Source organism: Monopterus albus, unplaced genomic scaffold, assembly GCF_001952655.1.
Source record: "Monopterus albus unplaced genomic scaffold, M_albus_1.0 scaffold144.1, whole genome shotgun sequence".
Taxonomy (NCBI): Eukaryota; Metazoa; Chordata; class Actinopteri; order Synbranchiformes; family Synbranchidae; genus Monopterus; species Monopterus albus.
The window spans coordinates 128,104-140,126 of record NW_018128024.1 but is presented as its reverse complement, the minus strand read 5'-3'; the positions used below and the strand labels follow the sequence as shown (position 1 = coordinate 140,126).

The window sequence follows — 12,023 nt, the reverse complement described above, 5'->3', positions numbered from 1 at the left end:
GACTCTCTGGCTATCAATCTTAAATTGTAGTCCGCTCTGAGATTATGTCTCTGAAGGAGCCAGTTATGTTACAGTTATGAGTTAGGACAACACTGCCATCTAGTGGTCTGTCTGCCGTTCCAATCCCAGTCACACACCTGGTAGACATGCTTAAGTACACTGTAACTACACTGTGCATGTAGTTTAATCTTACTTAAGTAAAAGTGCATAAGTATTATTAAACAAATATATTTAAAGTATTAAAAGACCTTAGAAAATTAGCTCCTGTGATCTTCTTCATGTACATGACAAGAGAAGGACCAAGACACAAGGAAAAGAGGCAAGTGCGAGAAACGTGGATGCAATTATGGGAATTGGAATTCATCCCAAGTCAGGCTATTTTTCTCCAATCTGTACTCCATCCATCCATCATCTATACTGCTTATTCATGAACAGGGTCGGGGGGTTGGAGCCAATCCCAACTGGCATTGGTCGAGAGGCGGGGTCCCTGGACAGGTTGCCAGTCTATCACAGGGCTGACATGTAGACAAACACACTCACCCCTATGGACCTGGGCTCAAACCCGGAACCTTCTTGCTGTAAGACGACAGTGCTAACCACCGTATTGCTGTGCTGCCCTCCAATCTGCACTCCTCTAGTAAAATAATTTGATTTCTTTCAGGCTTGAACATGTATTTAACTGAAACCATCCATGAAGTGAAAAAGAGGTGGAGCTTTGGTGAAACTGCTAACAACTGGAAATACAAGTACCCAAGTACCGTCAACTGTACAGTTTATTACCCGTTTTTATTAGCCAGCCCATGTTGATGTGCTTGCTCCTCTTACCAACAAACCAGCCATCATCACACTTCTCCATCACATCAACAATATCGCCCTCCCTCAGCTCCAGCTCATCCTCGTTGCGAGGCATGTAGTTGTACAGAGCCTGGTACCTGTGTTGGTAAAACAAACTGTGAACTCCATGATATGCTGCACAAATAACACAGAACAATACTGTCACTTGTGGATGTGTATCACTGCTGCTTTTTTCTTCTTTATTTTCATTTGCTATATTCTCTAGTGACACAAATGTGTTTACATGTCATACAAGTCAATTTAAAAATAAGTTGAAACTGCATGATTGAAATCATCCAGTTCAACAAGTAACTGCTGCATATCTTATTAATTCTACCTACAGTTTAGCAGAGAGAGATGTTTTTATTGGATAACAGTTCAGAAGATGTAAGGACAGATATTAACAGTAACAAATACCACTTACGGCTCTCCTCCACCATGGAGTGCATCCTGTACTAGTCGCTGAATTAGTGAGAGAGAAAGAAAAACACATGCACACAATAGATCAATATTTTCTGTCAGTATGTGTAGCATTCATGGGTCTTTTGTCTAGAGTTTGAAGAGGTTGAAAGGAAACACCTTCTCACTAACTGCTCAGATAATACAATGTCTCCTTTTCATTAAGGAAAATGACTGTGTTTATAAAAATGGCAAGCTTTACATGGATGTTACAGAAAATGTTGTGAAATATGGTAATTCCTAAAGATTTTCTCCCTGCACAGAGACAAGAGCACAGTAAGAGCATGGTTGAAGGAAGACATGCCCCCCTACCCTTCGACCTCTAACAGATGACACATAGGACCTCCGGGACAAGATAGGGCTGCGAGGAGGTTTACCACCAACAACTGGATCCTGCTTAATGGGCAGAAAGACCAGAAGCAGCACACCTATAATCTTCAACAGTGACCAGGTCAGCAGCCTTCACTGTGAGCTGAACACACATACTGGGCTGTAGGCTAATGAGGTGCGGTACAACATCATCCGGAAACATGCCGAGGAAAATCGTCTGACACACCACAGTGCAACCAACATAAAGAGCACACAATGATTTATGGATGTTTTCGGCTGCGCATAAATCATCACCATACAGCAGCTCATGTTAGTGTACAAAACACAGTAGTCACAGTTAGAGTTGCCATCACTGCTGATTAATCTGTCAATATATTTAACTGTTTAGTCTACAAATGATGAGAAGAAGAAGAAATGCCCATCAAAGTTTTCCAGATGGGGAAAAGGTTTTGTCATAATCCCTGGCAGCACAAACATCAAAATCAATGCAACCATCTCCACATTCCAGCTTTACCTTCACCTTGGGAGACCTACGCCCAGGAGGGGGTATAGTGGGGAGAGTCGGGGGAGACCGTGGAGTAGCAAGGGGAGGCGAGGTAGGTTTAGAATGAGATAGGGTGGGAAAGGGAATAGGTGACGCTGAGTTGGCACAAGATGTGACTGGATAAGAAAGAGAGGGAGAACTCAAGGGTTGAGAGACAGAACGCTGTGAGGGAACATTTGGAGAGGGGTGAGAGGAGTTGATGGGTGATGGTGAGCCAGGTGGAGAGGGAGAGACATGAGGCATGGGTGATGTTGAAAGCTGAGGAAGGGATGGGGGTCGTGGGGAGACAGGGGGAGATGGAGGGATGGTGTTACGATCGTGTGGTTGTAAGTGTGAGAAAGAAGGTGAGGGAGTAGAAGCAGAAGCAGAAGCAGAAGAAGGTGGAGGTAATGAGGTCAGAGGTAGTGGTGTGGATGGCGAGGAGAGGCCGGGGTGAGAGATCTGCTTCAGGGTGGAAGGAGAGACATCAGCCTATGAACGTAATAACACACACATCAACACTGATGCTGAATTGCAGGAACTTCAGAAATTCTGTTGTGGCTGAATGTTGTTAAACCCCAGAAGGGATGTGGAGGAAAAGATTTTAGATTGGATATTAAAAGCCATGCTGACGTTTCCCGTATACAAAGAAAGCTTTTGCCTCATCTGGAGAAATAAACTGTCCCCCACATTTGGCATGGAACAAAAAAACCGTCGTATTAACCCAAGTAAACTGAACATTTTGTCTAGGTCTATTTTTTTCTAAAATCAAAAATATTTTCCTCACTGTCCCTTCCAAGGCCCTGTCGCATTTCCGAACAGATCCAGATCACACCATGCTCTACCTGTAGACTTAGTCTTTCTTTTAAAAGTGCAACATCCTTCTCTTTATCTTCTAAAGTTTCATCCTCTTCCTCAATGAACAACTCAGTAAATCCCTTCCCCTTGACTGAAGGTGGCCTTTGAAGTTCAAATGATTCTTCAATATTCAGAGTTTGTGACTGTCCTCCCCAGATGACTGATAGTGGCTCCATCATCACAGGCTTGTGAAGCTGCGCCTCTAACCGAACGCTGCCTGCTGATTTGCTGGCTGGACTGACTACTCGAGGTTTTCCTGCTGGCTGACGGGATTCTTCAGCTTTTAGTTTAAACCTGCTCTGAGATTCACTGGTTAGTGTAGCTGGTGGGGAATCTACTGGAAATAATCTTGAAGAGTCAGTAGAATCATCTTGAATCATATTTAGCAGCTCATCATAAGGGTCTTTTACTTGAACGGCAGACTTGCCCTGCTGTGAAATTTGTCTGGGTGACTTTATTTGCTCTTGCACTGTGCAGGGCAAAATATCTGGCTTAGCAGTATGTGTCATTTGAGAAGAATCAGTTGATGGAGAGGTGACTGAGAAATAAGGGATGGGAGGAGGAGGAGAAGGAGGAGTTTGGGAAAAAGGCAGAACAACTGGGGTGTGACCTAAGCTGAGTCTCCCTTCTTTTAAAGGTGGAGTTCTGGAAAGCGTCTGGGTTGGGAGAGTGTAGCCTCTTTGATTCGGTACAGGTGAGGATGCCTTCGTGTCTTGAGCCTTTAGGAAAGATGCAAGCTCAGATGGAAGTGGGGGAGGTGTGGGGGGCACAGGGGAGGTTGTGAGGGGGCGAACAAGAGCGGATGCTGATGGGTCCATTGTGAGTGACAGCCACTCGCTCGTGATAGTTTGTAAGCCAAGCCTTGTCTTTGAGGGGTGGAAGGAGGGGAGGTCATGGGTGGTGGAGGATGGAGGTAGATGATAGAAAGGCTCCATGAAGATGAAGTGAAGAGGAAGGAACAGAGTGTGATTTATAAACAGAGTTTCACTGTGTGTTTAACTATCTAAAACAAACTAATTAGAAACTTGAATTGTTTCCATATTGTAGTGATTCCCCTACCTTGACAGGTGTAGTATTTGGTGTCCTTTTGCTGGGGTAAGCATGTGGCTCTATGTGGTGGGCGGAGCTCCTGGACGGCGAGCGCTTGACAATGTCAACGTAGGACACAGGAAAGATGCCCTGTTTGGTTGTATCTGGGATCTTCCCCTCATACCAGTTCTGATCCACCTGCCTTATCACAATTACTCTCTCGCCCTACACACATAAAGATATTTAACTTAATTTAATTAATCATAGAAGACTAAGAAAAGCAACAAATATTCACATTTGAGAAGCATTTGCTTAAAATGGCTTAAACAACACTGAACAGTTATCAAAACTGTTTGTAATTACTGTAATCTTGTGCTGCTGTTGTGATGAACAGATCTCCACAAAACTACAGTATCACTCTCAGTTTCTAAATGCTACAAGTATGAAGCACCATATGATGAGAACCTTGCAACAACTGGTTTTGAACACAGCTGAAGGACTACACACTTATGACCTCAGAAAACAGTTTATACCGTCTATCCAAAATTGGATACAAGATAGCCAGTGTACAATTAGGAACATATAGTATGTATAAAAACTGTTTGGTATGCAGCACAAACATTTAGCAGGCTACCTTTCTGAGAGACAGCTCGACGTTAGTATCAGCATTGAAGTTGTAGCGTGCCACTGCTTCCCCGATATCGGTGACTTGTGCTGGCGGAGGAGGACGGATCGGCTGCGGTTTCTCTGAGGATGGCATCTTCTGTGTGAGGATTGTGTAAAAGAGTTTGTGTATTATGGAGATGAGATATGCTTAATACATTTAAATAAAACTCAGAAAAGGTGCACTCGCACATATACAGCACACAGAGAGTCATGTACTGTATCTGTTGCCTATTTACCTCCACGTATGATATGGGGAATATCCCCACCCGTCCATGATGCTCTCCTTCATACCAGTTGTTGTCTATCTGCCTGATGATGTTCACTGCATCACCCCTTTTAAATGTCAGTTCCCTGTAACACAGTCATATCATAAAGGCCGCTTTGCATGTGTCTTTTATCCACTGTATACTGTACGCATAGGGGAGATGTGAACTGAACACAACACCAACACTTCCATCAGTAGACGTCATTCCACGTAAACAGCATCACCCACTGAAGCACAACAAAGTAAGATCCAGCACAACAGAAATCAGCTTAACCCATGCACACATTCAAAAACTACAAAAAAATAAACCAGTTTAAAGCCAGTGAGGTGTGGTGGTAAGATGTGACAATGAATTCTTTCTTAAAAACAAAAGAAACTTTATACAAGACATGTTTAATAATCTGAAATAACATTTAAAGCAGCAAGTTGACACGTGTTGATGTGCAGTCAGACATTGACACTTTACAGCGCTGCTCTCTTGGATGTACGTGCATTAACTGTACTCACTTAGATGTTTGTGCCTTAAAATCATATATGGCTCTTGCAGGCTGTTTCTGATGGAGGAGAGAGAACAGAATAAGTTGTGTCATCTGTTTATGGGAAACCTAGGAGATGAGAGAAATAAAGCCAGCAAGCATTATCAGGTATAACATAAAATGTAATGTGTTCACAAGGACATTTTACTGTGCTGCAGTACTGTATAACAAGAGACAAAAATATTAGTTTTATCACCTTTAATTTGAAACATTTGAAACAACCAGGGCTTTAATTGGGGCAGGAACTGCTAGAGCTGAGCTCTGTCATCCAAATGGCACATGACTGGATCTCAGCTCTGTCTCCTTTAGAGCAACGTGGCACTGGAAATTCTAACAACTGTGGATTTAAACATCTGCTTTCAGGCACTGTCTCATGCTGACTGAACAAATGTAAAACATAGCTGATTTTCTTTGACTTTAATGATTTGCTGTGGGCATCAAACAGTAGCAAGATCGATATGTGTGTCTCCTAATAGAGAGAGAAGCTGTACACAATTTACACAAGTGGCACAGCAGCGGTAACTGCATTAATTATTAAAACATTCTTCTGTGACATTGGGATCTTACTGTAGCCTTATTAATCTACTGCAATTGCTTTCTGCACATCTCCTCCATCATGAGGTGAATCCCAATTCCCCTAATTACATCCATGTCTCCCTCACTTGCATCTTTTCTTAGTCATGCCCATGTAAGATGTGAGGAAAAGGTGTATGGACGAATTGCTTGGAGAGAGGAACCAAGGAAATGGGTTTTAACTGTCCTCTGGGCTGTCCTCAGTCCTCCTTCATCAGGGCAGAGATAAGAGCTCTGGGACGTCCTTCATCATGGCAGACCGGAACACCTTCAGAGTCAAGCAAGGATCAAGGAGAGAGGAACGATGAAATAAGGGAATTGAGATTCACTTATGGCTTCTCCTGGTGGCCTCCTCACTTTCCAAAGCAGGAATAAGAGTCTTGGGATGTTCTTGATCTTTGCTCAAAAGTTGTATCCGTGTAGTGAGGATTGAGGAATGATCATATAAGAGACTTTGGATATACCCGTGAACTACATCCTACTGAAAACAAGGGCGCTCTCTCCTCACAACTCACAACTTAACCCTGGTGATGACCAATCATCCCATTCATTTCACCTTATTTAACTGTACTATGAATATACAGCTAACATATTATTTCTGAATGTCTAATTAGTGTTACACAACCACACAATATTTATCCAGTCTGTGCTAATGTTTTCTAAACTACAGTACTGGTGCTGAGAACACTAGCAACAAATATACCTCTCTGTCAGGAGTAGGTCTTCTACTCTGAGGTGTGCGGCGTCCATCCATGGTGGAATAACTCTTGGAGACATCATGGTCTGTGATTGGTGGAGACATATGACAAAAGTCACGAGTTATCATAGTAACCACAATCATGCCACATGCATGCTCACAATATAAGAAAGTGCTTTGGGAAAGTACTGATTGGTACAGGGATGATGCCATTCCAACAGGAGAATGAGGGAATGAAAGCATGGGTCAACAATAGGTGTGCTTTATTTCCATGTCATAGGAAAAACAAGGTGATCGGACTTTGCAACAATGACACAAAGAGACACAGGCAATTCTACAAAGTAGATGGAACACAAAATAAGGTGTATACAGCCCAAAAGTATGATAAAACTAATAATAAATTAGTAAACATACAAAGAAATGACTTGAGGGAAAAAATACTAGGTGCAGGAAGAGGACTCCATAAATCAGTCAGCAAAACAATAAGACAACCAAAACAATAATCAAATTAAAAAAAGAGGAACACTTACATTTATTACTGCAACCAGAGTAATATGTCATAAATTCTCAACTATTTCTTTACCTCATTTGAAAAGAAAATCATTGGAGACCATTTTGATTTGAATCAATCACAGTATCACATTTTAGTACCGTAAGAAGTTTCCTATTTTTCTGAACTAGTCCTGTTTTAGTTTGCTATGTTTATCAGTACAGTGACAAAGTGTAATATATCTCATACAGTTTAATTTCAGTTTTTCATATTTTGCCATTGCTTTGTTTATTATAAAACACTGCCAATCAAACTCAACATTTTCTGAACATGCTTCAAATTATTCTTCCAGCATGTCAAAGAGCAGAACCCTCCTATTTTCCAAAAAAAAAAACCTTTAATGAGAAACCTCAATAGGAAGCTCTGAGTTTCACTGACATTAGTTTTACAAGGAGCAAGAGAATCCATTTTTACTTGAGAATTTATGGTGCACAGGTCTTACTGAATGTCATGACTATATATAACAACGCAGTAATGGTTGTATTGGCTGACCAGAGTGAGGAGTAGGGCAACAGGCACAGGCAATACTGAAAGAGACATTAAGGTCAATGTATGTGGATGGATGTATGCAAGCATGCATGTATGTTTGTGTAGAAAAAAAAAAACGGATAAAGGTGTGATTGGCTACATCACAAAATGTATAGTATATGTGTATATCTGAGGTGTGATATGTGCATTATCTCCACCTGAATAACAGAGACCATTTCCATTGCCTTCTCCATATTCATTATGGTTTGAGATGTCCGAGTGGCGTCCGTAACAGGCACTGACTGGTGACTGTAACCTTGGTGTGGAGGGATCCCCTCTATATGACGCATACCCAGTGGGGCTCCCATCTGGGTACAAAGATGCAGAGGACTGACCTCCATGCCAACACCCCCTCCTCCCTTGCAACGATGAGCTTCGTTCAGGCACATTTGGCAGCAGTTCAGCCAGTACTCTCCTCAGGATGCTGTCATCAGGTGCCCTAGTGACTCTGTGGCCTCTCTCTGCTTGAATGTGCTCATATATGTCCCTCAGGGCTGCATCTAGTGCTTCATAAATGGCCTGCTTGGACTTGGGTCTGCTACCTCGACCTTCACAACCATTGCTTCTTCTAGAGGTAGGAGGGGAGCCCTTTTTCCTGCGGAAAGGCACTGGACTGACCAGAAAGGCCAGCTTGGACATCGCTTGCTGAGACTGTGAGCTCTGGATTTGGGAGTGGCTACTGTGGCTCTGTTGTGAAGGCCTCTGGTTCTCCTGGCGTGCTCGTTCTCTCTCATGGCGAAGCATGGTTGTGAAACGGGTATATGAGGCTGGGCAGCGGCCTTTGCATGTGCTGATGAGGTGGCGGTGTTGGTATCCCTGACTATGGCCTAGACTTTGGTTACCGGGATGGTGGTGGTGATGGTGGTGGTGATGACGGAGGTGGTGGATGGTGGAAGAGCCATACAAACTCTCAGAGGAAGCTAGTGAGCAATGGTCAAAGTCACTCTCGCTGCAAAATGAGGAGCCCTCCACCTGAATGAAATCACTGAGGTCTGATGCAACAGCATCTTGTTCACTGTCGGAATAGTCTTGGTTAGCTTGCAAGTCTTGGGGAACAGGAGGAGCAGGAAAGGATCGGCCATGGCCTGGTTCTGGTCCAACACGGGGCTGACCTTCTGGTGGGCTACGAGGTCGCTGCAAGTGATCCATGGCATGAGGTACAGTTCCGCTGTTGCCATTGTTGTCTTCCTCTAGTAAAGACTCTATCGAAAAACGGCGTTTAGGCAAACTGGGTGTGCCCCCACCACCACTGCTGGCTCGAGATGAGGAGCCACCTGGTGTGGTAGTGCCTGAAGGTACCTCACTGTCACCCAAGTTGGGCATGGATTTGGACTTCTGAATAAGGCGCTCATATTCAGATATGCGGTTTGGCACCATATCACGTGGCACCTCCACACCCCAAGAGGGTGTCCAAGGAGATAGATGATGCCGATGCAGATGAGGTTGGTGCTCTAGTTCCAGGATGCGAGCACGGACCGAGCGGATGACTTCAGATGGAATAAGATGAGCTCGGTCAATCTGATGCATTTTATGATAAAGCTGGAGAAAGCCTGGTGAATCATGTGCCTGTCGCCGGTGGAGTCGAGGCAATGAGTGAGTGGAAGTGGACCCAGTTGAACCCGAGGGATTCCCATCACACACCAATGACCCAACACTTTCTGAGCGAGTGGCATTGTGCCCACCTGAGCCAGAATGACCATCATTGAGCAAGTCAACACAGCTACGTGATTTAAGTTTTCCAGGGGAGGATGGCGCCTCCTCCACACTGCTCCATGTCCCATGATCCGAGCGTTTTGTCTGCCAACTGTTCTTACAACAGACAGACTGCTTGGAGGTGGAGCTGCCCTCCTGGCTGGCATCCTCATGGCAGTGGACAGGGTCAGAGGGGACAGGGGCATGATAGGGATATTGACAAGGACCTGGGGAGGTCAAACTGTTTGAATACATGCTGCATGCGTTCCCACCTTTCAGATGTCCAACAGGGAGCAGCATGGTGAGAGAGAAGCAGGAAAGAAGGTTAAGCAAAAATACCCAGCACAAAGGAGGAAGAGCTGGAGATAGGGAGAAGAATTGGCAGAGGAAATTTAGGGTGGAAAAATAGATATGCTGTTTTTTCTTCAGACTTCATCCAGCACCACTCAACAAACGTTAGGAGCACGACGGACAGATACAGTATATCATGAAAAACATAAAAGACAAACAAATCCTTAACTTGCTGGCAATGTAGTCCATTACACATATATGACAGACTGGGAAAAACAAAGTAAAAGAAAAAGACAAAGCCAGAGAAAAAATATCCAGTCAAGAAGATATGTGTCAGTACCTTTAGCTCTGGACGGTGAGGATGGTGAGGAACGAATGACAGGTTTCTTTAGAGTGCTGCTGGGTCTGTAGGCATCCACTGGTTTAGGGGAAGTTGTAGCTCTGCTCAGAGATGAAGCATTCACTTGGGAACTAGAGGGCTCAGACCTCCTTCTCTTCCTGTAGTCGCTGGTAGCACTGCAACATGGTCAGATATCAGCAACTGACTTTTGTGTCATATACTTACAAACTCAGAGCAGGTACCAGTATCAATATATAATCAATTCTGAGCAAGTTAATAGTTTTTTCACAGCTCTAATCACCTCTGTTAAACAGCATATTTCTACTCTTTTTAAACTTCTGTGGATAATTTGAGACAAGTGAGCTGTGCATATATAACAAATGTTGGGCAAAAACTTTTTTTTCCAGTGTCAAGGATTTTCAGGATTATCCTGGTCATAATGAAAACCTCGAATGCATTTTTAAGTATGTCCAAACTCATCCATCTACAACTTAGGCTATTATTTTATCTGTCCAAGAATACAACTGAGTTACCCTAACTTTTTTCAAAAACATTATTGTTACTTTTTAAAAAAAAAAAAAGGGCTCTATACAGAGCAAAGACACTGAATGTCACTTGTGAATTACACGGTCTATTCATCACATCCTAGTTCTACTCTTTCCGTTCACAGGGGAAAATGCTACTGAATAGGGAGGCCACTGATGAAAAGGAGTAGGCCAAGGGATGGAAGAGGGGGGTTGAGGGAAGGATAGGAGGTGAAAGGCAGAATCAATAGGTCTGCTGAGTTAATTTATTCTGGCTCTGGTAGTAAGAGGGAGACGTAAAGCTCCCCGTCTTTGGTGACAAAAGCAAACAACACCAAGAGTAATCCTTGCAAATCATTATTAAAAGCACATACAAAGGCTATATGCATCAGAGATGGGTCAAGACAGAGTGGAGTTTCGGTTCCGTGCTGAATCACAACAAGGACCACTGCTGCTGTGAAGATGGGGGGGAGGGGAAAATGAGTGATGCAGATGAAAATTAAGGAAACAGAGGTTACCTTGCAGGTCCCTCCGGAGCCTTGTCAGCAGGCATGATGTGCAGGGATGTCTGAAGTAGGGAACACAAGAAAAGAGAAAAGTGAGCTCCATAAGAACAAAGACACAAGGCAGAGCAGTTCACAATGCACAGCCAGCATGCGGTTGTTGCTGTACCACACTCAAAATGCTCCCCCCAGCATAAGGTGTGATAGATGCTGGTTCCACATAGTTGGCACACCTGACTGAGAGGAGGCCTGTCAGTGAAAATGGTGAAGATTAATATCTGTTCTCTCTTGGGTTGCTCTGGAGAATGACGGTAAAGGTGATTTAGCAAAAGATGTAACGGGCTGAGCTCATGGTACAAATGCTGCCCTGCAAAATCTGGCGTGGATCAGCTGGAATGGGTCTTGGTGGTAAAGAATGCTTGATACACTTCAGCAACAAAAAGGAAAGGCTAAGTATCTGAAGGAACAACAAAAATGTTGGACACTTACAAAATATTTCCAGTGATTTAAGATAAAAAAAATAACATCCAGATCCTCATAAAATTTTCCAAGCAGAGAGATGGTTGTGCATAAAGTACAACCAACCGATTTTCATACAATTCAAAGTAAAAAGAGGAACAGCATTTCAAAGATGTATGTTGAGCATGAACATCACTCTCATCTTGTGGTGGATGGCTGACATGTTGCTAAAACTGCATTGCTGCTGCACACATTACACTCACTTTAATCAAACATACAGTGGGTACAGAAAGTATTCAGACCCCCTTAAATTTTTCACTCTGTTATATTGCAGCCATATGCTAAAATCATTTAAGTTCATTTTTT

The 12,023-nt window shown here is 43.3% G+C and overlaps 1 protein-coding gene across 8 annotated transcripts in view; it reads right to left on the bottom strand.

Annotated features, from left to right (window-relative positions):
• Positions 1–12,023, bottom strand: part of sorbs2a (sorbin and SH3 domain containing 2a) — a 126,004-nt gene that overhangs the window by 2,386 nt on the left and 111,595 nt on the right. For 4 of the 8 annotated variants that reach the window (XM_020614346.1, XM_020614345.1, XM_020614347.1 and 1 more), the window contains 10 exons: positions 11,214–11,263; positions 10,172–10,347; positions 8,007–9,812; positions 6,777–6,856; positions 5,472–5,569; positions 4,936–5,050; positions 4,668–4,796; positions 4,064–4,258; positions 2,992–3,933; positions 1,303–2,638 (listed from right to left, as the gene is read on the bottom strand). In XM_020614346.1, coding sequence (XP_020470002.1) covers positions 2,045–2,638; positions 2,992–3,933; positions 4,064–4,258; positions 4,668–4,796; positions 4,936–5,050; positions 5,472–5,569; positions 6,777–6,856; positions 8,007–9,812; positions 10,172–10,347; positions 11,214–11,263 — 4,185 coding nt within the window. In that variant the 3' untranslated portion in view covers positions 1,303–2,044. The other 4 variants (XM_020614352.1, XM_020614349.1, XM_020614350.1 and 1 more) reach the window with 4 other exon arrangements.